Genomic DNA, 27,213 nt, shown 5'->3' on the forward strand with positions numbered 1-27,213 from the left:
TGACACGTTGTAATGGTTTGGTTCATGTGAAGATGCTTTTACTTACTTGTTGTCATGTTGAACCTATATGTACATTTTGTATAAATAACTGAATACGCTAAAGTATTATGAACCAATTATATATTTTATATTTTTATTATAATTTCATTATATTTTATTTGAAGTTATGTATCATATATATGTAAAGGTGTTAAATCTCTAAATCAAAACTACATCCAGACACTGAGTTCTCTGCAGCCTGTTTCCTCCTCTGACCACAGGCTGAAGACGAACGGAGGAAGCACGGTGGGGGGAACCATCTCGACGTCTCTCTGACCGGTTGCGGGACTCGCTACGTGCGTGGCGTCACGGCCCGCCCCCTGCTCTCCTCTTTGTGCGGTTGACTGACAGGCTCCTTCCTTCTCTGCCGGGACAGGGACACACGGAGGTACGTCTCACATCTTCTGTTTCTGTCAATAACACGCGGCTGACTCAGGTGGTCGGTCCGCCGCTCTGCCCCGGTCCGGAGCTCCAGAGCGGCGGGTCCGTCCGCCGCCTCCATCCGTGGTTTTATCAACCCGGAGCGGGATGCAGCTCGTGCCGCAGGGATGCTAGGCCCACTACTGCTGCTGCTAGCTTAGCGGCTAATGTGCCGCGGTGCGGCCATTGGGCAGTGACAGTGCGGTGGACGGTGCTCAGGCAGCAAGTGACGAAGGAGCTTAGCTGGTTTCTCCCTCCTGTCACGTTACCGGCTTCGTGTGCGTCAACCTGCCGCAGGTTTTACCCACTTGCCCGCTGCCCACCTTGACGGACAGCTAATGCTAATCTGTTAGCAGTGGAGGGCAGAGGGATGCTGCTGCCGCCGCCGCCCCCGCCTCCGGAGTCAAATAACCATTCACTCTATTGATCGATTAGAGTATCGATTACAGGTCTTATCGATTACAGGCCTTTCTCACAAATGGATGTCCCTGAATTAGCCTACAACCTGAGTGAGGGCTGAAGGACAGTGAGGAAGTTAGATGCTAATTCAAGTGTAACATGTCATGCATGGTCCTCATCTTTTCAAAGTCATTTGTTATACGTGATGGTAATAACAATAAAACGTCATTTCTATAGAACTTACCTAAACAACTTTATAGAATTCATAGGAATGCACAGAACAAAACAAAAATAAGAAAGATAACATAAAATAAAGCATTGAAAACGGACAACATCCGATTAAACGAGTTAAAAATCAGGCGTTGAAAGGTTTTCTTCAGATACAGAGTGGACCCCTCAGTCCTCAGGCGAGCACATATCTAAGAGTATCCTGGTCCTATGTCCTGCAAGGCCTGTGACACTTCTGCCTGTGTCCATGAATGACAGCCATGAAACCACCCAGTTGTAGGAGGGTGTATTTGTTAGGTGTGCCAGCTATTTATGTGTGTTAATGGGCATTGCAGATGCGTGACATTAGTCAGCTTCCGTAGTCCAGAAGTGATTCCCTATGACCGTAATTTACCCATGATGACCGGGTTCAGATGGCAGGTCGGAGGTGGGTGTAACTTGAGTAGTTCAGGGAGGGTGGATCTGGATGGAGGCCTTAGAATATGGTAAACAGACTGTATTTTTTACACTGTCAGACTATTCAAGGAGCTTTAAAATACAAGTTCACACACACAGTCATCCATACAGTGCTTCAGGGGCAATTTTTAGTGCTCAGTATCTTGCCCTAGGACACTTCTGAATGCTGACTGGAGTTGGTGAGGATCGAACCATGGTCATGTGGTTAGTTGGCCTCTACCTCCCCCACAGCCGCCCACTCTCCTGGGAGAGACGTGCATCTGTTGTGCCAGAGCAGATAATGTTTTACAGTTTCTAAAACCCAAACTGTGGTGGGTGCAGTGTTAGATATTTGAGATGGGGTAACGATGCAGGATATGTTTTAGTCCTGATATATTTGGAGTAAAAGAGGGAAGTGAGTTTGCTCTAAAACTTAATAAATAAATGGACAGGGATGTTTAAACACACTCTTGATGCACTAGTGATGATTAGTCATTGAAGTTGAGCTACCCTTAGCTAAGCCTCTGCTCCTTTTACAATTATTTTAATAGAAAATTTATTTTTTAGAGTTTCTAATATTACCGAGTACAAGTGTATGTTTTTGTGCTCAACTTTACGTAGTACTAAACTGTATAAAATCTCACATAAACCTATACTGCAATACTGTAAATTTGTCTTCATTTGGGGGATTAAATATATAGTCATTGAGAAATTATACACTCAGATGATCCTATTCAACTGGTAAACTGCACGTATTCCTGCTCTTATCTTCTATCAATATGCTTATGTATGTTATCAACAAGTCTGCGTAACTGCTACTTTGTGATAACTGTCGTGCTCTTAAAAAATGGAGCCCACATCTCGTCTAATGATGAAATACACACATCTTGCACAACAGGCTTTTCAGGAAAAGGAAAGACAAAGGCTATGCACGAGAGACTAAATATGACTAAATCATCAGAATGGAAATGAAGGGCTAATGCCAAGTGTGACATTTGCATGTACAAGCTGCTCTCTGTACTGTCAGGAACGCAGGTTTGAAGGAATTTGCTTGCTCGAGTGTGAGTCACTCTGCTCATGTGAGACACTAACTTCATTAGATCTGTACCTTTTACAATCCATCCGTATCCTTCTGTTTCTTCCGCCTTCTCCCTTTCAACAGCACTGCTCTCTGCCCAAACACCTCACATCTGACCTGTCCGTCTGTTCCTGACCTCTGACCTCTGTCCTCTATTGTGTTACTGAGCACGCTGGCTGTCCTAAAGCTGTGACACAGCCTTGTTTTACCTTGTCACAGCCTTGATCATCTCTTTTTCTCTTTGCAGATAATGGCTGTACCTCCCACCTACATTGACCTTGGAAAGTCTGCCAGGGATGTTTTTACTAAGGGATATGGTAAGCACCAAGCAGCCCAAACCAGCACCTGTCCACACCGGACCTGACCCTTTACCCCCAATTATCGCCGAGTCAAATCCGCACCCACACAGACCCTATAACATGTGTCCCGCAACCTGATCCGTCACCCATTTTAAAAACACATGCCACATACATCACATGGGTTATGGCCTCCTTGCTCACCTGTGCCCCTGCAGCTGTCAATCTGTTTCCTCAGCGACACTGTGCTTAGCTTGCAGCTATGAAAAGTTAATACAAGCAGCAAAGCCACTGGAATATATGCACCACTGACTTTTGTTGTCCCTATTTGACTCATTTTGCCAGCTAGAGTCTGAATATCTCCGGTGTAACTGAAGAGGTGACACACACCTCTGGTACAGAACAATACATTTTTCGAAAACCGAAATCAGTCAGACTATGAAGTAAACACATTATGAAACGCTTTCAGTTTCACAGACTTTGAGATCAAATTGAGAAACACAAGCTCATGTTGTCTTTGCCCTTTTCACGCAAATAAAGCACAGCTTGTCTTGTGTTCACTTGTGGCTTTAAGACTTGATAAATCTCCTCCAAAGTCAAAGAAATCATAATATAACAGTTTTTACAGCCTTTACTAGCTGCCTGAGGTTATACCTTGTTAGTACTAATGCTCATTTCATTGCCTATTACTTTCTTCAGTTGATGTTTTTCCTTAGCTTTTTAGCTGTAATAGATTTCTAGGCATTATATTGTTTTTTGTATACCCTCTTCCTTTGGAAGAAATATTTCATGTTTTATTAGTCTTTGCCCTAGAAGAACAGCACCATCTGTACTGCTGTTGTACTGTGAAGTAATCAAGGAGATTTCTTGCAAGATTCACTGCAACACTTCCTCTCAGTGTTTACCAGAAAGCCAAATGAAAGTAATTCAACCAGTTATTTTACTCAAAATCCTACCACTAGCTGAACACATGTTGAGGTGGAGCACTGAACCTGCAGTTAGAACAATTGTCCTTAAGGTGTGTTTTGTGTATACACAAAGCTGTGTGGCTCTATTTATGTCAACTTGATATCTAGAGAATTTCTGCTTGTTGCAGCAGCAGGAAGTTATTTATAATAAAGTTTATGGTTAAACTGTAAAATACCAAACCTCATTACATTTCTTTGTCATATGGGGTTGATAACATTTTAGGAATCATTGCCCATTTCTTTATTTACATATATCTTCCGATCTATCTTGTCGGAAATATTTCACTCCCTAATATCAGCATCGCCCCCAAAAGTCCAATCGGTCGGGTTTTAATCTCTTAGTAGTGTGAAGCCCTCAAGTTATTATTCATAACCGACACCTCTTATGCTTTCACAGATCAAATCAATGCGCACATTAAGTCAGTAGCTTTAAATGAAGTCTAGAGGCTGATAAGTGGGTATTATACAGATAAATATTAATGACTTGGTTCAGTAAGATGTTATATTCATGAAGCGATTCTTAAGATGTGTATTAATAGAAAATCCTGAAGAGTAATGACTAATAACATTGGTATTAAGGTGGCACTTGTTTTGAGGGCTACCCAGTGCATGTGCATGAGGTAGAGAAGCCTGCTGCATTTTAATAATAATCTTTGTGTTGTCATCCAGACATCATCTTGATAATCTCTAATTTTGTTAAATCCTGTCTGTTACAGGCTTCGGGCTCATCAAGCTGGACCTGAAAACAAAGTCGGACAATGGACTGGTAAGTCGTTGCCAGTCATTATCAGATTATCAGAGCCACCACCCCAGACTGCAGCCATCCTATCATAGTTTAAGAGGCTCTTGGCTGATAGTAGACAGGCAGGTTATCTGATCTCGTTAACATTGCTGCAGGATGCTCTGACTTCTGCTGCCTGACTGATGCATTTAAAGAGTGTAGAGAGAAAAATATGTTTGCCTTTTATAAGGATATAAAAGTGAGGGTATACATACTCCTGCTTCTTTGTAAACTGAAACTGACATTCTAACTGTTTTCATTTGTTGTTGTTAAATAGTTTTTTTTTTTTACCTTAGAAATGCCTCCTCAGTTTTTTGGGATAACATTATTGTTAGTTTATTGTTTCAGATTAAAAATCAGATTGAGATTAACACCAAAGTCTAGTTTCATGTCATTTGTTGTCCAAGACCTGTCTGTCGTAAGGTTTTTAAACTTTATTTCTGATGATTAATGGCTTATTATTATTACAGGCTGGTTACAGACAGTATTTGTAGAAGGTCTACATGACTACATCACTGTCTAAGCACAGAACAAGTTAACACCTAACACAAATAGATTTTGGAACAAGACATTCCAGTTAATTAACCTGTCTGTACCAAACTGCCACCTATTCTATGATGTACAGGAGTTCACCAGCACAGGCTCTGCCAACACTGAGACCAGCAAGGTCGCAGGATCCCTGGAGACCAAGTACAAGTGGGCGGAGCACGGACTGACCTTCACGGAGAAATGGAACACCGACAACACCCTGGGGACCGAGATCACCGTCGAAGACCAGGTTGGTGACGGTGTACACGGCCAAGAAAATCGTTTTACATTAAAAATATGATTTGTGTCGCTGTTGACATGGTATTTGTGGATTCTAAAAACAAAACATCCGCAAGATGCACTGATTGTTTTAGGCTAATTGTAGGGACATCTAATGTCCAACTTCAAAATCTAATTTCTTTAGTCACATCCCAGTTCTGTGTTCACAAAGGTCTGTTACTTAAGTAGTGGATGTACTGTTTGTAAAATAATTTTCCTTCTCCGCAGTTGGCTAAGGGGCTGAAGATGACATTTGATTCCTCTTTCTCACCAAACACTGGGTAAGGAACATTGAATGAGGGCTCTGAAAATGGAGTTTGGTTTAACTGCTTGCTCTGATATATAATACGAGTTGCGACAGTTGGGAAATAACAAAGGCCAAATTTCATAGATCACCAGTGCATTAATACTCCATCCTCTCCCTTGCTTCTTGCCAGCAAGAAGAGCGGCAAAATCAAGTCAGGCTACAAGTGCGACCATATTAACCTTGGCTGTGACGTCAACCATGACATTAATGGTACAGCCATCCACGGTGCAGCAGTGGTCGGCTATGAGGGCTGGCTGGCCGGCTACCAGATGACCTTCGAGGCGGGCAGGAACAGGATCACCCAGAGCAACTTCGCAGTTGGATACAAGACTGATGAGTTCCAGCTCCACACGAATGTGTAAGATGACATGAGCAGATTGACATGTTCTTTTACCACACAGTGTAGTTCCAGTTTACTATTGTGAATCAATACAGCCTTGCACTTAGTTAAGCACTTAGTTGCACCCTGAATCCATTATAGATGCATGAATGTTTTAGTTTTTTCATTTTAATAATAAGCTAAAAATAGATTTTTACATTCTGATGCTAAGTTCGTGTTTCTGTCTTGTGGTAAAAAGTGAATCCAGCCCATAAACCTTGACCAGACTGCAGCCTTCGCACTATGTTATCATTGCTCAATGGTAACGACAGCTGAGGCCGAAGGCTTCATGTAAATAGGTTGTCCATTTGTCCGTCCCATTCTTGTGAACGTGAAAGGATTTAACTCACTTAGACTCTTGGATGAACTGATTAGGTTTTAGTGGCGAAAGGTCAAGGATAGTGTGAACTCACGTCCAACACCTTTCCCTGAAAGCATTATATCAGGAATAACAGGAGGGGATTTATTACATGTGGCACAAAGCTTGACATGCAATTGGGGATGAGCTGATTTGAATTTGGTGGTCAAAGGTCACTGTGACCTCACAAAGAATAATTTTAGCTATAACTCAAGAATGAATTGACAAATTTAACACAAATGTCTAACAGGGTGAATGATGACGGGATATCATTTATATCTAAAAGGTCAACTTTGCTGTAACTTCATAATGTTCTGCAAAAACACTTTTCTATCCATTATTGAGCGCCATAATTCAGGAAGGGAAAGGGAAGAATGGGGAAAAAAACTTGACAGGTAGGCGGAGGCATACATCGCCAGACGGTCATTCTACTCCTGTCCTTGTCTGGCTGACTAACTTGTTGCCCGCTTGGCTGTCTGCTGTTCACCCAGGTGCCTGGCAGTTATTTTTACACCCAAGTGATGGGATTTGCTGGGTTGCAAGTGAGATGAAGTGAATAGTTGGCAGACATGAAGGGCCTGAGTTAAAAGGCAGAGTGAGGTAATGCCAGACAGAGGGAGAGAGAGGGACAGTCTTAGTCTTGTTTCTCGCTGCGTTCCTCCTTGCACACGTCTTTCTGTGTCAGTCTACAGCTGAAGTGGTGATGTGAGGTCTCATGAAGTGTAACACAGGCTTTGTATTAGTGCTGTCAACTATGGAGGTCTGTTAAAGACGTGCACAATACTAATAAATTACCCTTTACTGTCAGTAGCAAATGTATAACTGTTATTTGTCCACCTGAGAAGAAAACATCACCAGCTTAATTGTTGCATTAAATTTATGCTGTTGTTTTTTGTCTCAGAAATGATGGTACTGAGTTCGGTGGCTCCATCTACCAAAAGGTGAACGACCAGCTGGAGACGGCCGTCAACCTGGCCTGGACTGCTGGAAACAGCAACACCCGCTTTGGCATCGCCGCCAAGTATCAGATTGATCCTGATGCATCCTTCTCTGTGAGTAGTGTTTTTAAACCCAAGTAGTGACTTAAGTTGTGGTGTAGACAGCTTGATGTCATGCTCGCTCAGGTTTCACACAGTGAAGAAGCCAATGAAACCAGCTCCTTCCTGTTTTTGTTTAGACCTTTTTAGCTGTTCCGTTTTTTTTCTTGTTTTAGAGACAGTCTGGGAATCAACTGCACAAACAAAGATTGACTCCGACTGGTCATGTTGCCCTATTTAAATCTGGGTCACTGTCTTTGCTGCATGTCCTCCCTAGCTGACCAACTTGGCATGATGGACATGAGTCCATGTGAGCACATCACACTTAGCAGAGTCTGAGAGCAGCCTCGTGGGAGGAGTCTGTCTGCCAGAGTAAAGGCTTATTAAGTCCTGTCTGTCACATTAGTCCTTAAATCCCACTTGCAGCAGAGCCAATTAGTGTGAATGGCTGTTTCGTTTGTCAGTGTCATTTTATAAAAAAAAAACATTATTAGCATGTTAATAACATCTCCTTCATATCACTCTGAACTGAAACTGTTAGTGGTGACTTTTCAGTTTCAGTTTCATATAAACCATAGCTTAGTTTTTGCTGACATTTAGCTGAGATCAGGCATTAAATTAGATACAATATAATCAATGCCATCTATTAGTAATATGAGTTTTTCTCTGTATAATTTTTTTTTCCTCTGTGGTTCTCACACAGGCGAAGGTGAACAACTCCAGCCTCGTGGGCCTGGGCTACACTCAGACTCTGAAGCCAGGTGAGTGCAGACTGTATGAAACGTTATGTTTACATAAGACAACAATATTTCAACATTTGCTAAGTACTTGAGACAATATTATAAACTAAAATAGCATTAAACCAGGATTTTCAAAAATGTGATACAAGTCATAATCTAAGACAAGGTCTTGATCAAATTATGGCTTTTCAGTAGAGTTTTTGTGGCAAAAAGAACAGTATGTTTTTTGCAAAAGAGTAAATTTCAGGACGAGAATGATGCACAGCTAAGGCTGGTTGGTGATTTACTTACTTGAAATTTACCAAAATGCCATTTCTCACCATGTTAAAGAAGGTGTAAAAAAAAAAGTTTTATTCACTCCTAATTTTAACGGGTTTCTCTTTGGGTTATGCCCCAACATGGTTCAGTAGGTTTTGAATAATTCTGTTGACAGAGAAAAACCGAACAGGAATGAAAACAACCTCCTTGGCAGAGGTAACAGCAACAACATACATCACAGAAAGACGGGATTAGCAATTTAATTCTGGATCAAGATTGAGTGTAGAGGTGGAATCTTCAGTCAGTTGGCACTGGACTAGTTCAGTAATGTTTGGAAAGTTTGAAAGTATTTATACATTTAATCACAATTTCCTTGTCTGTGCATGATTTATCCTGATGTGTGTTCCTGCAGGCATCAAGCTGACACTCTCTGCTCTCCTCGACGGCAAGAACATCAACGCCGGTGGCCACAAGCTTGGTCTCGGCCTCGAGTTCCAAGCATAGGAAGATGAGGCCCATGCTCTTCCAGTCCTCCCAGCACACACGCATTCCCCAACTTAAAAAAAAATTCCAAATCTGTTTTGATTAGTTAGCCCTCACAAAATCCTTGATTCCCCTAGACTTGTTACAGCTGGAAGCGAGACATCATAAAGGTTCAATCGTCCCAGAGACGATCTACCACGTTTAAAGGACCACTTTAAGGGAGCAGTATATTTTGACCATAAAGACCCCGGTTCAGAACAAAACTACAAGCATTTATCTTGAATTGTGTAGCTTGCAAGGGAAAAGTAGCCTGGAGTACACCTATGTTGGCCTCACTCTTTGTCATCTCACTACATTCTTACACAATGTTTTAATCTGTGTGTCTCTATCTTCTTTTCTTATGCAGATAAAAGGGAAGATCAGAAGTAGGTCAGCCCTAAATGCAAACTGGGTTTGACACCTTTAACGTACAGTTAAATAGTTACAACACCAGATGGTGCTGTTACATAGCGCCAGTAAGCACTCCCCACTCAACAGGTGTTGTGGTGAATACTTTAATTTTATCACTATTGCACTGGAGAGCTCTTGTATTTGTCTGGACACGTTATACAATGGGAAGCGTTAGTTGTCCCTGATGCAAGCGGCTGTCAGTAGCTCAAAGAGACACTACACCCCAGTGTGTACGTCCTGTGTTTTCGTCTCACTTGTCTTTTGTGTCAGTGCATTTGGTGTGATTCATGTCTTTTGTTACATATAGTAAAAAGAATATTATTTTATTGACATTCTTGCAGAGTTAAATCTAACTATTAAGTCTAGCGAAGGCAAAGACCAGTCAGATCCTTTATAGTGGAGCAAATGAAAGGAAACGTATCGTGCACACAGTTGAAACTCTCTGGATAAGTTCATTCTTAGCAGGAGAAAGGACAAATATATTGGACAGGAAATGGTAGTCTTCCAAATCTGGTCATGGGAATCATGCTTGGTGTACTTGGCAGTATTGTCATTCCCTGAATAATAAATATGAAGAACAAACTGGACCAGTTTCTGATTGTATTTGTTCCTGTGTCTTTTGTCAGATAAACACCTGCATCCAGTGATTATAACTTCAACTTGTATCACTCTATAGCTACAGCTACATATATATATATATAAGCGGATCGAGCTGATAGATGTTGAAGAGCAATCACCTTTCCTAAAAGAAATGAACAACGAAGAAAAGAAAGACGTCGTCTTTGTTCGTTCCTTCAACTCAATTCAAAAATGGCGGCAAGACTGCCGGAGATACGATGCTACCAAGCGGACCAATCACAGCTCTTGTGGTCTACGTCGCCCCGAAGCGTAGTTACATTTTTGGGGGCTACGGCGTAGCTTTAATGCAGAAACAGGAATTGGGCTTAATGGAACGCGGCATCACTTTTGCAGCACCGTCATGGCGTCCATCTTTATTTACGGTCTATGGCATAGACGTATAGATACATTACAAACAGGAACTATGAGTAAATTTTCCAAATAAAAACAAACATAGCCTCATAAAAGTCTCTCTTTTATATCGCTGAAAATTAGAGATTGGGCAACTTTTAACACTTTAAGTTATTTTAGGTTCCGGGTGAAGTTACTTCCTGTCTGTCAACTCTCCCTGCGTGTGTGTGTGCGTGTTTGTGTGTCGCCATGTTAAACCACGCCCCTCCACTCACTCACTCACCAACATGGCGACGCTCAGGACGATGGGTCGCAGCAGCAGAACCGTGTGCGCTCTCTCTCTCGTGATTCTACTGCAGCTGTTGGCCGGCGGCTGTCTGTCAGCTCCTATAAACACGACAGGTTGGTCCGACATGTTTGAATGATCTGAGATGAGGCGTGTTGTCAAACCACCGACCGACCAGGAATGCTAGTTAGCGAGCTAGCCGCTAGCCAGCGGCGGAGAGATGACGTTCGTGTAGCTTGTTGGCTAGCGCGTCAGGCTAACAACCGCGGTTTCACGCGACGAGCGGCCCCAAGAAAGTCATGACATCTTACTTTTTTTCGACCTTTATACTTTATCCGTGAATCTTAGTTCGGTTTAACAAAGTGTTTCCCCGAAGAACTGGCAAATGTCACGACTCTGTTCTTGTTTGGAAAAGGTCCCTTCGCTAGATGTTGACTTGATAACACGTCATTACCATATTCATGTGTCTGTTTAGATGTTATTTCATAAACTATTTCAATACAAATCAGTTCTGTGAGTTAAAACGTGTTTTGAAATCACTGTGGGAAAACTACAGAAACACTTGAGTCATAACAAGACTCCATTACAGAGGCAGGCATATTTTTCTTCAGCTTAAACCTGTAGTCACTGATAATATAACAACTTTATATATATATATACAACACTTGAATATGATTAGTCAGTGTCAGAAAGAGAGAGAAATTGTAATTATGTGTAAATCTTTAATTTCAAGAAAAACTTTGAATGATTCTAAAGAGAGCTAGAGAACTGTGTCGTTTCAAATCTGTACATTTGTTCTATAAACTCAGATTCACATCATTGCTTTAGTTGTTTAGATGTTATCTCACATTAATTTTGAAACTAGGCTAAGAATCTGCCGTTATGTAAAACATCCCGAGGTCAGTGATCCAGTGGAATGACATGTGGATTTATTGCATTCCTCTGTGTCATAGTTCATACATGAAGAGACTTGAATGTTCTGCTGTTGAAACATTGGATTAACAATCGACAATTAGCTCCTCGATTTATTCTGTATATACTATACTTTTCCCTCTCTGTATTTGTTTCTCTCATACTAATATATTTGTCTTTAATACTAATACATAACCTAAAATGAGGATTTTATAGGTTTTTCTTTGACAGATCGTTTATGTATTTTGTTTTTATGTTGTGTGAACTAAACTAAAGTTCAATAGGAAACGATCTCCGTAATGTGGGGGCTCAGATAGATAAACCTTGATCACCTTTTGTTTCAAGGTGAGACATAAAGGTCACTGGGACCAGTTTAACGTCTATGGTCTCTAAAGTCTATGGTGTACTTTGTGATCCCCCTCAGGCGACACTTGAGTCGAGCTGCAGTGATGTGGGCAGATAGTGACTCGGTCCAGATGTTCTTGTCATATATCTCCGCTCTGAACTAACCCCAGTCCAGGAGCCCCCAACACTCATTACAGAAAACCCCTTTAGTCGTTTGCCTGCAAGGAAACAGGGCCTCGGCCTCGCCTGTAAAATTGATCTCAGTGGCGTTGGACTTTGGCTGAACAGCGTATGTAGGCCAACTCTGTTAAGGTGGATTTCTTCAGCTGTGTGCGTCCATTCTCTTCATATCAATGACTGGATATCATGTTACCGCCTGTTATTGTCATTGTGTTCCTTTGGGGAAATTGGAGTCCCTGGTGTATTTCCTCTTCATAATATGACACCACTCATTTTATTCACTCATACATCTTATTTTTGCAAGTATTATTGTGATATAAATGCACTGAGGCACAACAATACACACAAAACAATAAATGATCATGAATAGAATATTTTCTGTAGAATTAGTAAACATTTTTTTATTGGATATTTAACGCACACAATCTCTTTTGTTTCCTGGAATTACATAAGAAGTAGTTTAAGTATTTAAAATAACATAAACTGCTTACCGTTACATAAACACTGTTTGTTCAGGATTTTCTCCTTGTGTGTTTTGTCACTGTTGAGCAAGGCAAGGAACAAAACTACTGAGGGAAGATGATCGCTTGATCAGCCACTAACCTGCTAACCATTTATTATGCCTGAAGTAAAATTATCATTTGCTAACTGTTAAGGGGTTTATTATAAGTTTATTTGCAGTAAGCTAGTGCTGAAAGTGATTTTACAGATATCACAGTGGTCCAATCTGAATAAAACGGTCTCAAGAGCCTAAAGAGTGCAAGTTTATAGAGGAGGAAGATTCTCCATCACACGAAATGAGATGTGTGATTTCAGAACATGGTACAAACATGCTTTTTCAATAATAATATTGGTCAGGTGGGATCCAGCTGTCTGCCCTCAAAACTCTGAATTTGCTGTAGTACGCTGCTTCATGCTGCAAAGCCAATGACTGTTACTGCCACAAAGATCTCCTGTTCACCGATGATTATTTATGCTGCCCGTGCTCCATGGATATGAATAGTCCCTTTGTTCTAGTGTGTTCGTCTTGCTCTGCACTTCAAGTCCCTAGTGTTGTCCTCCCGTCCTTAGCAACGCCTCCTCGTCCCACAGGATGTAATAATGTTGACACACGGTTAAATGGTGTCATTGATTCAGGAAAGCTGGCCAGATGCACACAACAACTTCAACTTTCATTTAAAGGTGCAACCAAAATTATTATGAAACAGAAAACATTAGGTCAGTTAGACTGTAAACTTTATAAACAGGCTAAAAAAATCGGAAAACCTGGCTGACACTGACCTTTATTCAAACCCCCTTTATAAAAGATCTTTCATGGGATGAACTATCTTGCAGTGAGTTAAATCAAATGATGTGGGGGGCTGACAGTATTCTATTCAATAACACGTCGCATTGTTTCTTAAAGGAGAAAAACTGTCTCAAAACATAATACCTCATTGTTGGTTGTGGTCATGGGAGGAGGGCATGTTTTCACACAATCACACACAATCAAGCTGCTGTTTAGTACAATTGGCCACTTGGAATTGCTGGAATGTTTACTGCTTTGCCCACGAGCATTTTAAGCTCATTTCCCTGTCGTAGGTGCTGGTGTGATCACAGTGGGTATCTGTTGAGAGAGTGCAAACTGCCTTATTAGCCAGAAAGTGTAGGGAGTGAAGTCTCCTACTTTGATTGATAATAAATATACCCCTTAGTGTTTATGCTTTTCAAGTTGATATGTTCAAGTGAAAGAAGTTGTATTTTGTCAGCCTCATTTTAGTAACCTAATATATAATGTTCTCCTCTTACTTGACAGAACACAAAGAAGATAATCTGATGGGAATTGGATCTCAAAATGTGACCATCGCCAAGAAGGACACAAGTGAGGTAGAGACGTCGCCGCCTGAGCACAGCAACACAACTGTAACAGAGCCCAAAAACACTACAACAACTGTTGACGATGGCTCCACACCAGCAAAAACAGCGCCTCACAAAGACGACAAGACACCTTCCACTGACCCAAAAATGCCTGATCAGAATGTGCATCAAATGACCCTCATTGCGACCTCTGCAGATACACATCAAGACCCCGTCACCGCTGGGGAGCAAGAACCCGTCAGCGCTGGGGAGCAAGAACCCGTCAGCGCTGGGGAGCAAGAACCCGTCAGCGCTGGGGAGCAAGAACCCATCACCGCTGGGGAGCAAGAACCCGTCAGCGCTGGGGAGCAAGAACCCGTCAGCGCTGGGGACCAAAAACCAGATGCAGGTAACCCTGTCACGGTTAAAACGCCAGAGAAACCCGCTGTTTCTGAAACCATTTCAGCCACTCCTGCAGAAGTCCCCACCACCTCAGTGAAAACCCCCGAACCAACTGAACCTATAACAGAAAAACCAGAACCCCCTGCCTCTGACACGAAACTCCCCAGCGCATTGAAGCCGTCCGAAGAGCAGGACTCTGAACCGGGCCTGCTGCAGACCACTGAGAAAGGACCAGAACCCCACATTGATTTAGATGGTTACCCAGATGAGGACGAAAAAGACGACGACGACGAAGATGACGGAACCTACGGAGAGAGCGACGACATCGACAGCAATGACAATATGGAGACGACTGACAACGAATACCTTAATGGTGCAGTTGAGGACAAAGACCAGACTCTGAGCACGCACCAGCAGTCAGGCAGGATGGAGGTGACACATAACAATGAAGTAGAGAGCTACAACACGGAGGACGAGGACTCGCACTTCTTCTTTCATCTGGTCATCCTGGCTTTCCTGGTGGCCATCATCTACATCACCTATCACAACAAGAGGAAGGTGAGTGTTGGCATTGCCACCGCTGGCCAGCAAATTGGCTTCATGCACCACAGTGGCAGTTCAGGGGAATAAGGGGGAAAAAATCATTTGCTCTTAAAGTCAGAAAATCCTCAAAGCTGAGCTAAATTTAAGCATAAGGTTAAATGATGTGGTGGACAACGACGCAGAGAAGCACATGACAGCTTTTCCATGTGATCAGAAGGGAGGTGCAGGGAGCACTCAACCCGTCCATTGAGCTGAAATCATATAGGAAGAACCACTGGTTTAGAGGAATTTTGTATTTAGTTAGATTTCATCCTGGGACTCAGGAGCTTGCACTGCACACTAAGATGTGTTTTTCATATTTTCACATCTGAAATACTATCTTAAGTTTCCGTTTGTCTTTGTTGCCACATGCAGCTTTATGTAAATATCCAACTTGAGATTTGGTCATGACACTGACGTTTTTTCCTGCGTTTTTTTCAACCACACTACATAAAAAAAAGCAACCTCAGCACTGCATTCCTTAGGTATTCAACAAAGCTCCTGGTGGTTTGATTTATTTCATCTGTAGATCAATATCCTGGTGAAGAACATGCAGTTGGTATTTTTTACTTTCTAGAGGGACAAGTTATTTTTCTTTCGAGAGGAAGGTTTTATAATTTATAATAAAAAGTAAAGTTGGATCTTACAGCCGAAGTGGTGGATTCCCAATTATGTAGTCTTTCAACTTTTCTGCTCGCCTGTTAACCAAGGAATATTTTTACTTGATCAGCACTCACACATTAATTGATTTCTATCTTTATATCCCCCCCGTCTTCTTTTCAGATCTTTCTCTTAGCTCAGAGTCGGCGCTGGAAGGACGGTCTGTGTTTCCCGGAACAATGTGGAGTACCACCGCCGTGGACCAGAACGTCAACGAGGCCAATGCCGTCCCTCAAGATGACCCGAGACTACATTTTTTGATCCACGTTCTCAGGACCAATGTCCGGACCTGCGCAGAGCCAGTCGGCCATCTTTCTTCCCGGCAGGTTGCATAGTCACGACGCTGTGCTTTGTCCTGGAGCTTGATAGATGCTTTCTCTTGCTTTACGAGCCAGTTGGAGAGAAGGAGGTGTTGTCGTATTTCGGATAGAATTATGTGCAGGATTTATTTTTTACTCTTCATCTGTTATTCCTATATTTTATATTTTAATATGATTTCCTCTTTGTTTTTCTTAAATTGATAGCTTGGGATTGAAATATATTTATCTTTGTTTTTGTTTTTAGCCTTATGGTCCCTCTACACCTATATTTTCTTCTTGCAATCTGTCTTAATATAATTTAATAATCAAAATAAGAGTTCGAAGATTTACACGCTAAGGTAACCTTTAGGTCATAATATAATACGTAATAATAGCAGTTGAATATTTTCCCCAAGATTGATTGATGAAGATTTTCTGTCAGTCAGTGGCCAAGATAGGAAATGACTCACTGTCTCGTTTTCAAAGCACTTGTTGTGTCAGGCATACTTTAGTAAGGTGTACGTATGCATACTGGAGTTAAAGTAAAATAAACATTGGGTAATTTGATTTAAAGACATAAAGTTGAAATATTTGTGTTTTAAATTAACAAGATTATTTTTAAACTTATAATTTCTGTAACAATAAGTTCATGATTGCATTAAGCATCAAGTTAAAAGGACTCTTCAGGTGAAGGGTATGTTCACGTGATTAAGCCATTCAAAAGAAGACAGATGCTGTATTTAGTTCAGGTTTCAATGTACTGATTGTGTATGGGAGAAGCTTTTTTTACTACCAGACGTTTCCCCTCTTCATCAGTTTATATTTAACTTGTCTGATATGGTATCTCTTCTTCTTCTGCCCAGATTTTGCTATGTAGAAATGCTGGGGCTGGCCCTCTTTGCTTTTTATGACTTCGGTGAAGTCTCTATCAACCATTCTTCATCATATTTGTGGCAAAAAAGCGACCGTTGTTTTCCCTCCTGCTCACAAAGAATGAACTAGCTACCTTCTGTCAAAGTACGAAGTTGGTGGACTGTTTTCGTTCATCAGTTTGTTTTTTTGCACGCTCTGTGTGGCCTAATGTTCTCGAGCACCATTTCTTTGTCGCTGTCTCTTGCCTTCAGTTAAATCGCTGTAACCGCCACATGAATCCTCATATTTGTTATCAGTCTTTTGTCGCCTTCTCTCAGTTGTTTCCATCTGTCTTGTCCGTGAACGAGGTATTCAGTGGGTAGATAGATAATGCGATTTGCACTGTGCCATCGTAGAATATGGGCCGAGGGTGGGCGATGACAGATCTTGCAATCAACAGTAGAAACTGTGCAATCTTGTTTTTGTCAATAAAGCACAAATTGTGTACAGAGGCCTTGCTTTATCTTTCATGTTTGTCCAGCCCAGGCGATAAATCTAACGTCCTTGTCCTCTGACCGATTGTTTGAGATCCAAAGTATTTAAAGTGCAGAGGCTTCTGTGATCCAGCTCTCTATGTGGTAAATGTTCAGTTCAACGTTGGCATCACTACAGGAATCTGAAAAAACATTCACTTTCTCTGTGGCTCAGAGGTTGAGCCCAAAAAAATAGTGGTTAAACCTATTAATAGATTTAAAAGCAGTTTATCCAGTTTAGATTTTAGAACTGACACATTTCTACTTTGCAAAACAAAACGAATATGCACTTCTCTAACTTCAATACTAAAGGATGAACTGAAATGGAAAAAAAAAAAGCAGCTGCAGTTGCATGATGGGTAAAAGGACCATAACTTTTCCTCTAATGTTGTGTTGAGCACTACAGACTGCTAAATGGTGTAGTAAGTGACTTCACCACAGGGAGGCAGTGTGCACACACAAATAAGCGGATAAGTCAAACCTGTGTGTTTTCTACTGTGTCCTTTAACAAACTGTGATTGCGGAGTTTCACTGTATTCTGAGCAAGAGACAACATAGCAAGGAGGCACCGCCTGCACTAATAAAAATGCAATTTTAAAATTTGGTATTCCACTGCTTGTCCCTGTCAGTGTGACACAAATAATGACAGTATAATAAAGGAGAGTTTGAGCTGAAAAAACTCTGCAACTATTTAATATTTCTCTCACAGTGTGTGGTAGGAAGCATGCGGTATGTGCCATGGTTACCCAGAGGGCAGAAAAACACAGTCTCCCTATGTGTGTGTCTTATATTCAGAACACAACACCACCAGCGAGATGGATGTTCAACAGCAGATGGGATTTCTTTTACAGCATGAAAGTATAAAAAGTGTATCACGCCATGTCTGTCTTTTAAATGTATTAAACAGCCGAGATTGACAACACAGATGGAGGCAGAGAGAGAGAGAGAGAGACTAAGTTACACATGCATATCTTTAACTGTCTAGTTTTGATTAATGGTTGTCACAGTCTGTTTGAGCAGAATATGTCCAAATAAACTCCGGACCTTTAGAGGGAAATACTGTCAAGACAGAAGATGACAAATTTAAACAATTTTACACTGCAGAGCGACATAAATTAATTCATTCTGACAAGGTTTATTCAACTAAAAAAGATTGTATCACCTCAAATGTATTAAAGCAACACTGTGAGTTTTACTGAGCAACAGCGCCCCCTACAGCCACACGTGGTGATTAATTCTCCCAGCCATTAAGTGGTTTTCATGTGGAGAAAAAACAAAGCCTATCATAGCCCCCCCTCACTGAACTGAAACACATCTGAACAGGGGAGTATTACCCATGATTCCCGGCTTCCTGAACCAGAGGAGCTGCGGCTTTAACAAATAAACCAAACCCTGTGTAGAATTCTTAATATTTTAAGTTTCCTCCTTGAATATCAGAGATAAAAGCTGTTTGTTTTAATGACTTTTGCAGTTCGGCACTATTGAACTTGCTGGGCCTGATTCTGACTATTGAATCTGCGACTATCAGTCATTTCCACACTTCTCACAGGAGATCGTACCCACTCACCTAAGTGAAGGACTTGAAGGAGAATGTTTGGTCGACTGTATCATTGGTTACATCCTCATGATATTTAAAGGGGTTTTAGTTTCTCAAGAAAACAATGAGATTGATTATCAAGATTTTGGATCGTTACATTACAACTTAATTCACATAAAATTACATTTTACTCTTGAATTATCAGACTGCTTTTTCTTTATATGACCCTCATACTCTGTTGAACACAACTGACCTCTGCAACTAAGATGCTTCACAAGGAAACAAGATATTTTTATGATCTGATACCTTCTGAGCAGGAGTAATCTTTATTCTGAAATCCCCCCAAAAGTATCCTTAACTTTTTGAACATTATGATTTTCTGAACCTGGACAAAAATTTGTCCAAAGATTTAAAAAAATAATTAAAAATCTATCACAGAAAATCACTGTAACCAACTTTGTTTGGTTTGATAACTGAGGATGGATTTGGATGTAACACACAACTACTACATGTCGTCAAACCTTTTAAAACTGCGCGTACATGGTATCTGAGTTCCTACAGGGACAGAAACCTGTCACAGCTTTTACCCCCTTTACCCCACGTGTCATTAAAATCATCTCAATGAAGAAAGTGAACTCCTACCTCCTTATTAACCAGAGGTCGCGCTGCATAAAAGCATCTGTCAGGCGCCTTCAATGTAAAACCTGTGGATGAAAAGGCAGGAAGTGCTCGGCTGCCGGCGGCGTTGCCATCAGCAGATAAGATAACCAGGCTTTGTGGATATTTGTACAAAGTTCTATCTGAAAGACGGCAGCAAATGAAATCTACCAGCCGGAAAATCTCACCACTACTTCGGATCAGTGAGGGGTGAAAATCCTGATGATGGTTATCCAGTGGCTCTTTGAAAAGGATTTTATAACTCTCATAAGAAATTTAATTCTCAAGAGAACAACATCCCTCGGTTGAGCTCGCTGAGAGTAAAAAGCTCACACATGCTGGTTAGTCATGACATTTGCTTATTCAATGTTTTTTTATGCAATGCTGTCATTATAAATGGATCGTCTCTGATGGTATATCTTCAGATGGGAAGGTAGAAACGGGTTTAACATGTTGTAATGAAATTCAGTCAAACTAAAAAAATATATATATTGAAAAGTAACCTTTAAAGATTACTGGTGCATTCACTAATTTATTCTTACAGTAATTTCTATGAATACATAATTCCTTAATATCAACTCCTTATCAGTGATCACATAAAAATACAAAGAAATTAAACTCTCACTATACACGTGATATATATTCCAGTTTATGAGAGGTGTCATTTTTGTTGTTATTATTATTTTTTCTTCATGTTGAAAGAATAATTACCTTCACCAAGGAGGTTACCTTTTCACCCCCTTTCCGCCTGTTTGTTTTTTGGATTGTCAGCAGGATTACTCCAAAACTGCTTATCAGATTTTCTGGAAACTTGGTGGAAGGATGCGTCTTGGGCCAAAAAAGAACATTTCAGTGTGAATCTGGACAAATACGCGGATCCAGGGATTTAAAAAACACTTGTGCTCACAGTCTGTGCTCTATTGAGTGCCAGTCTAGTTTAAATATAAAATACTTTCCCATATACGTACCCAAATTCAAGGCTGCAACACAACCTCAGCCTTTTTGCTTTAATTAGTTACAGCAGAAAATGTCTCAAGTCCTCTTCATTATGACAGTAATGCAGGGAGGAACAAGAGGCAGGCAAATAAAGGCATCACCAAACAATTCAATTATGGCTTCACCAGCAGCAGCTTTATGGTCAGAACATGTTCCTCTCCAGCAGAAACAGATCACTATTTTCCTCCCATGGTCAGATAAATAAACCAGTATACACCATTATACACCATTATACATTGTGCAGGTTTATGGGAATAATCTGCACAGCTGGAAAGCACTTTTGACGGATCCCACTGCTTTTATGAAACTAACCATCAAGGACAATTCTGACAGATATTGACCGACTTGGCTTCCTCTGTAATAATTTCTGTATTTTCAGCACTGGCTGGATTAGATTGGCCCGGTTCTTATATCCCCTGTTCCGCGGGTATCCGTTTTTATCACAAAAAAAGACGTCGATATATCGAGCGGCAAGAGACCTGGAGGTGAAACAGATAAAACAGCCGAGGTTAAGTCCGGAGCTTATCCAAGCACACGCTGTAGTGATCAGATCATGTGGTGGAGCCTCCTGGCTGCTGTTCGCTGCTCCACGAAGGGTCTCAGCACGTTTGCTCACCACATTCTCTGCCTAACAATCTGGTATAAGATAGTGTTTTACACAAGGAGGTGAAAAAGGTGTCAAATTGTGGGACAAATTCAGCAAATTGACATTTATGAAAAGAAGTTTTAGTATAGAATCTGGTCCTATGTAAGATTCTGTGCCTTCTATCTAATAACAGGACGGAATCCAATGTTGTTTATGTTGTTTACTCTGGAAAATTACTTTTGGGGAAGGAAAGTAAATGAGTATCTATCTTCCATCATCAGCTCACACCATGATGCCCTTGACCCCCGACTGATCCCATTTCTGCAGCCATCAGTGTGGTTACAGTGCACTGCTACCAGCTGTGTGTGTGTGTGTGTGTGTGTGTGTGTGTGTGTGTGTGTGTGTGTGTGTGTGTGTGTGTGTGGGGGGGGGGGGATTATTGAAGCTTTCCACCAAATACTGTATGTAATTTGATCTTTTTTGCTTTTTTAAAGAAACCAAGAATATATATATATATTATATGTCTCTCTCTCTATATATAACTGTATAGAGTGAGGCTTTGGCTCAAATTGGTGCAAGGTGCAAGAAGAAAGTCTTCATGAGGATAAAAGCTCCAGCATCACTTTTAGTAATGAAAGACTGATGCCTTCAGCCCCACAGCTCTAAACTCTGTTGCTCTCATTATTACACTAGTGGGAGTTTTAATCTCACTGTATCCTGTGTAATGCACAGTGTAGGTGCAACACATGACATAAGAGTCATGTTTCCTACATATTGTCTTGAGCTGTGGGCTTATTTTCTGCTAATTGCTGGAGGCTTTCCACTGCACTAACATCTTGGTTCGCCACAATACACAAAGTAGAGATTCTTCAGACGTGATCTCCACAAAATGACATTTTGCAGCGTTCACCTTTCCCACATGAAGAGGACAGTGGGAGATTGTCCAGGTCAGATGTGTTCACAACAACAGAAAGATTTACGGAACATTCAGGTGAGGGGTGGAGCCTGAAGGAGGCCAGACACGATTTATAACTTCCAATGCGTTTGTTTTACAGCGCCATCGACTGAAATTTCGTTGTCTTCCAAAGTTCACATCTTTGTCTATATCCTCTACATCTATTACAGCTCTTTTTCATCCTATATATTGGTGTTCTTTTTATTTTCTTTAATTTTGTGACCAATGCATGTTAGAAATGCCATCAACATGCCCACTTCTTTGCTGGGAACATTTTCTTGTTTCCTCACGTGGTTTCACTCTGACATTTTCTGGACATTTTACTAAGTAGCTGGCAGGAAAAGTTTCAGAAAATCTCTGGAGCAGCTGACTTGGACATTTGCGTTTTCAGGTCCCTCTGGACAAATGTTAGATCAGGGATTCATTCAAGCTGTGGTAGCGTCTCTTGCAGCACCGTGAGCTGGTGCTCATAGTTCCCCCTAAATGGAAATACAAGCATGAGAAGTGTATCTTCCTTTCTCATTACCTTCTAGAACCTCTGGAGGGCCTGGGTTCCTCTTGCAGCTTCCTTTGTATTTAATTTCCTGTCTGTGAGTTTCATGGCCCCGGGTCTCTCAGGAGCACCACATTATATCCACAGTCGAGGCTTTATGTTTGCTCCGTTCTGTTTTATCTCTGAGAGTTTTGTGTCTCTGTGTTGACAAAGCTTAACCGCCCTTGTTCTTTATCTTCTGCTTGGCTGGCATTAAAAGTGGAAGCTCCTTTCTTTTTTGCCTCTGTGCTCAGAAGAAAGCACAGGGGCCATCATCTTTATGGTCTGTGGAGAGGGAGAGGCTCAGTGACGTGTCAGAGAGGCAGAGAAATGACCAGAAACGGAAAAAGAAAGGTTTAGATCCAACAGAGGAACCAATTAGAAAAAAAACAACAACACTGTGAGGAGGAAGAGAAGGAGAAACAGTTTGTCTCTGTCCGTGTCATGTATGGTGGATATACAGAGTTAGACTGTGGGTAAGACTGTCCATGATTATTCTTATTTCAGTGTCTTCCATCCAACAGTGACAAGTTGATGGTGAACTGGAAAATGGTGCACTGAGGTGGCCCCCAAGGGTCAACTGGACAAAGCTGTTCTATGTTTATTTATTTATTTAAGTTTGAATGTCTTTCTTATTAAAAGGTATTTAAATAAAAAAATATATAGTGAAATCAACATGGTAAACCAAGATCACCATTTGATTATAAACTCCCCCATTTCAGATATTAGAGATTATTTTCTTAAATATTTCACAGGGATTAAAAACTTTAACCAACGGAGGACAACCCCAAGTTCATTTTACACCACTTGGATTGCAGTTATTAGACAAAATGCCAATTTGTTTTGTGTGTTTGTTGACGCATGCACCATAAAGTAAGGAGGTAGACTTTGTTCACGATGTCGAAATAGACATCAGAAGGTACAAGATTGGTCGTCATGGTAACGATAGCTTTGTGGGATGGCCATGCTTTGGTTGAGTTATGGCACAAAAAGTTTAAGAAAAGATTGTGATTTGGGTTCAAATAGAAAAACAAAAAACTGCTTAACAACTTAAAGAATTACTTCAATTGGTAACACACAAATTAATCAAGTTGGTTTTAATGAAAGTTAATAAATTATATAAACACAACAGACTTAATTCCATTGTGTGTTGCCAATTTAAGTATTTTTTTGAGTTGATATATAAATTTCCTTTTTCAGCATAAAGGTAGAGGACTGCCATCGCCATGGTTACAATAAGAAATATGCAATCAAGGTTGTGGATACGTCATAAAAGAAAGAACGCTGACTGGATTCACACGGGAAAGAAACACTGGTCTCCTCTGTGAAAAGTTTGCTTTTTATCATATCTCATCCTCCACAGCTATGATGTTTACTGCAGTACATACTGTATTGCCTAAAATTTACATTTAGATGTTTTTATTTGCCAGATGCTTTTATCTAAAGCAACTTACAAATGTACATCCTTCACAATTACTACACCACCAGGGGTCACCTAACAACTAAATATTACTGTAAGCTTTAATCGTTTAAATCGAGCCATGATTCCCCCCCCCCCCCGGGCTCAATGATTGCTCGCAGGCTAGTGGCTTCAAAAACAGGACTTTGGTAAATGAGCCATGACAATACAATCAGAGAGTTATGAGTTGCAAGAAAATATCTTTTTGAATATCTTCAAAACAGACGATTTAAGTGCACCTGTCCCTTTCAGCAATGAGCTCAAACCTGCAGTTGAAAGCATCGACGTCTCAAGGTTTTCTGCACATTAGATCCTTCATTATGCCGACTGTTTCAAGTCCTCTTCAAAGTTCTTGTCACCGTCTCACTGCTTTTTGTGCTATTTTCCTCCCTCTGCACTCCGAACATTTTGTCAGCTCTTGTCATTTGGATTCTTTATCTCTATCTTTTCTCTTCTTGAGGGAATTATTCTATCCATCAAACCCAGCCTTTAAATCTCTGACTGTCTGCCTTCCTCTCAGATGGTTTTGATTGGAGCGTTTCATTTCTGTCTCATTACGCCTCCGTCTCTTTCTTTTTCTGTTGTTCCTCTATCAATCTTCCTCTTGTTCTTTTGCCTCTCCTCCATTATCCCCCTTTTTTTCTGTCCTTGCCGTTGCCCTTTGCAGCTCCGTCTCCCTCTCAGACCTTCACGCTTTGCAGTTGCTGCTTTGATCTTCCTCTCTCAGCCTCTGTAAAGCAACCGGGGGTCCGTTTCAAAAAGTTACTAACTGCATGAGCTCCTCGCAGTTTGTGATGCAAGTGTTTCCCAAAACCACAGTTTGAACCTCAACTCTGGAGCTGTGGTTAATGAGAGAAGGTCCCATTGAAGGAAGGAAGTCACCATGTGAGAAACCTGGAACTGATTCAATAACCGTGTCAATGTATATAATACTAATGTCAAGTGCTTCAGAAAATGTCCATATATATATATATTTATTTATACGTAAATGTGATATATAAATAAACAAAAACGATGCCTAAAACTGTGACTTTATGTATTTTAATTACATATTAAATTTCCATGTAAATTTATTGCATGAGTTCAATGTAAAGGGTCACATTTAATGAAGGGTTTTAATGTTGACTTAAAGTGAGTTTATCAAATAATGTAGAGTGATTGAATTAAATAAATTGTGTTTTGAATATATATTAATGTATAAGTTCAACTTTATTCAAATCACTTACAAGTTATTTGATTTATTCACACTAACTCAACATGTTAGAAAACTCCTAGTTAAAGTGACCCTTCACACCGAAGTCATAATTACAATTTTGTGATTAACTTTGTATTAACTACATAAAAACAGGAATCTAGAATCCAGAAACTACAGTGGACTGAACCAACATGTTTTCAGACATGATTTAATTTTGGGAAACTGTTTGTACCGTGTCATTTCAGTGCTGAGTGGGACAGGGTCCCTGTCTGGTGGGTGTGAGTGCATGTGTGTGTATTTTTAGGTAGGTCTCATTCTTGCATTAATTGGCCCTCCTGTATTAGGCTCGCTCTCCACAGTACTTCTCGGCTTTGGAGGAAACATCCTCGTGCTTTTATCCTCCCTCTGTACGAGATTTCTGCCTCCGGGCTTTTATTACACCGATCCACGTTTTCTGACAGAGAGAGAGAGAGAGAGGATTCGGTGGCGGAGCCCTTGCTGAGGGCGATGAAAGTATCTCTAAGATGGTTCTGTGGGAGATCTGACATGATGCTCTTGGATAATTAGCCGAGTAGTTCTGTAGTACTCATTAATGTGGGCACATTAGCTGACACCGTGTTCTCTGTCAGGGCAATGTTTTAATTAGAGTGGGTTTTGTAAAGAACTAGTAGTTGTGATTTTTTGACTTCTACTTGACATCTATGTTTTTTGGACTATGTGATCTATTGAAATAAAAGAAGAAAAATAAAATCTGCTGTTAAAACTTGTTAAGTATAATAAAGTTACACTAGAAACATCGAATACACAATGGAACTTAAATTGTATTGTTGCATCAACTCTCAACCACTATGTGTTGTACATGTTCCCAGTCCTGATTTTCTTCCAACATCAAAGCTAATGTCTTTGCAAAGCGACAAGTGTCTCATCCCAGGCTTCATAATGTTAAATCAAGTGTCAGTGATTTTGAAAACAACTGGATCTGCTAAGTGAACTTTCAAGGGTGTAATCATCAATTGACCTTCCAGGCATTTGCGTGTAAATAGCTATGAACCTTTGTGTATTTTCGTACGTCTGTTACATCAGCTTTTTTTCTTTGTATCGTCCAAGATGCAACACTGGCATGACAGCGAGGTTTCTGACATGTTCCGGCACATTCGTGGCATTGAACGTTGGAGGGAAACAACAGAATTCCTCTTCTGGCAATAGGAAAGCAGTCAATGTTTTTTCTTAATGGGTTCACCTTTGTTTCAAAACCCACATAACCACACTCATTTTGGTGTAAAAGAGGAAGTATTGGTATCATGGTCCTTCTCGTAACCAAGTGTTTTTCATGCAAAAACTAAACCGTGGAGCTGTCAGATGATTAAAGGGTTTAAATCCTCAGCAGAGATTTCAGCAAAGACAAATCGTGTCATTCAGGTGATGGAGGCATCGTGTCTGTTGCCCTTTATTCTTTAAAACTGAAATTCCGAGTGTTAACTTATAGCTAATAATATAAATCTGTGTGGTTAAGTATGGGGGAACAGTAGTAACTTCTTTAAATGGTAAAGGTTAACTAATGGAGACATAATCCATCACCTCCTGCCCCTGATTTATCTAAAACCTCAGAAACAGCTGAAAAACCTGGAGTATATCTAAACTCTTTTTCTCTTATTGACCTTCACCAACAAACTTCAGCGATTTTTTGTCTCATGTTCACTATCAATCCATCTCCTGCTTAAGGAAAAATGTTTACCCTTACTTAGCACTTATTTGCTGGATTTGATCAATCTGTATTTTTTTAAACAGGCTAAGTACTGCAGTCCTTTAAAGTGGCTGTAATTAAAAAGCCTATGTTTGATTCAGGTTTTTTTAGCCAACTATAGACTTATATCTCTCCTCCTTTGTCTCAGTTACCACTATAGATGTGTGACTCTCTAAATAACAGTCATTTACTTGAGGATTATCATTAGTGCATCATCACACAAACACAGCACT

General features: G+C 40.6%; 2 protein-coding genes across 2 annotated transcripts; both read left to right on the top strand.

The window, feature by feature from the left end:
* The first annotated feature begins 323 nt into the window (after window positions 1–323).
* vdac1 (voltage-dependent anion channel 1) lies at window positions 324–10,050 on the top strand. The gene is made up of 9 exons (XM_034606594.1): window positions 324–427; window positions 2,847–2,916; window positions 4,580–4,629; window positions 5,270–5,422; window positions 5,680–5,732; window positions 5,889–6,116; window positions 7,397–7,547; window positions 8,236–8,293; window positions 8,943–10,050. The coding sequence occupies exons 2-9, from the start codon at window positions 2,850–2,852 to the stop codon at window positions 9,032–9,034; spliced, it is 852 nt and encodes a 283-aa protein (XP_034462485.1). The 5' UTR covers window positions 324–427; window positions 2,847–2,849; the 3' UTR covers window positions 9,035–10,050.
* A 634-nt stretch (window positions 10,051–10,684) lies between these two features.
* On the top strand, window positions 10,685–17,298 carry c14h5orf15 (chromosome 14 C5orf15 homolog). Its single transcript, XM_034606593.1, is given in 6 exon segments — window positions 10,685–10,834; window positions 13,951–14,951; window positions 15,759–15,803; window positions 15,805–15,831; window positions 15,833–15,856; window positions 15,858–17,298. Coding segments are annotated over 6 exon segments (1,251 nt in total). The 5' UTR covers window positions 10,685–10,719; the 3' UTR covers window positions 15,897–17,298.
* Window positions 17,299–27,213: the final 9,915 nt, after the last annotated feature.

This window comes from Hippoglossus hippoglossus, chromosome 14 (assembly GCF_009819705.1).
Source record: "Hippoglossus hippoglossus isolate fHipHip1 chromosome 14, fHipHip1.pri, whole genome shotgun sequence".
Taxonomy (NCBI): Eukaryota; Metazoa; Chordata; class Actinopteri; order Pleuronectiformes; family Pleuronectidae; genus Hippoglossus; species Hippoglossus hippoglossus.

Coding starts and splice junctions, on each gene's coding strand:
- vdac1 (XM_034606594.1), top strand. CDS start 2,850: ATGGCTGTACCTCCCACCTACATTGACCTTGGAAAGTCTGCCAGGGAT. Junction 4,630..5,269: donor CAAAGTCGGACAATGGACTG/GTAAGTCGTTGC, acceptor TATGATGTACAG/GAGTTCACCAGCACAGGCTC. Junction 7,548..8,235: donor ATCCTGATGCATCCTTCTCT/GTGAGTAGTGTT, acceptor GTTCTCACACAG/GCGAAGGTGAACAACTCCAG.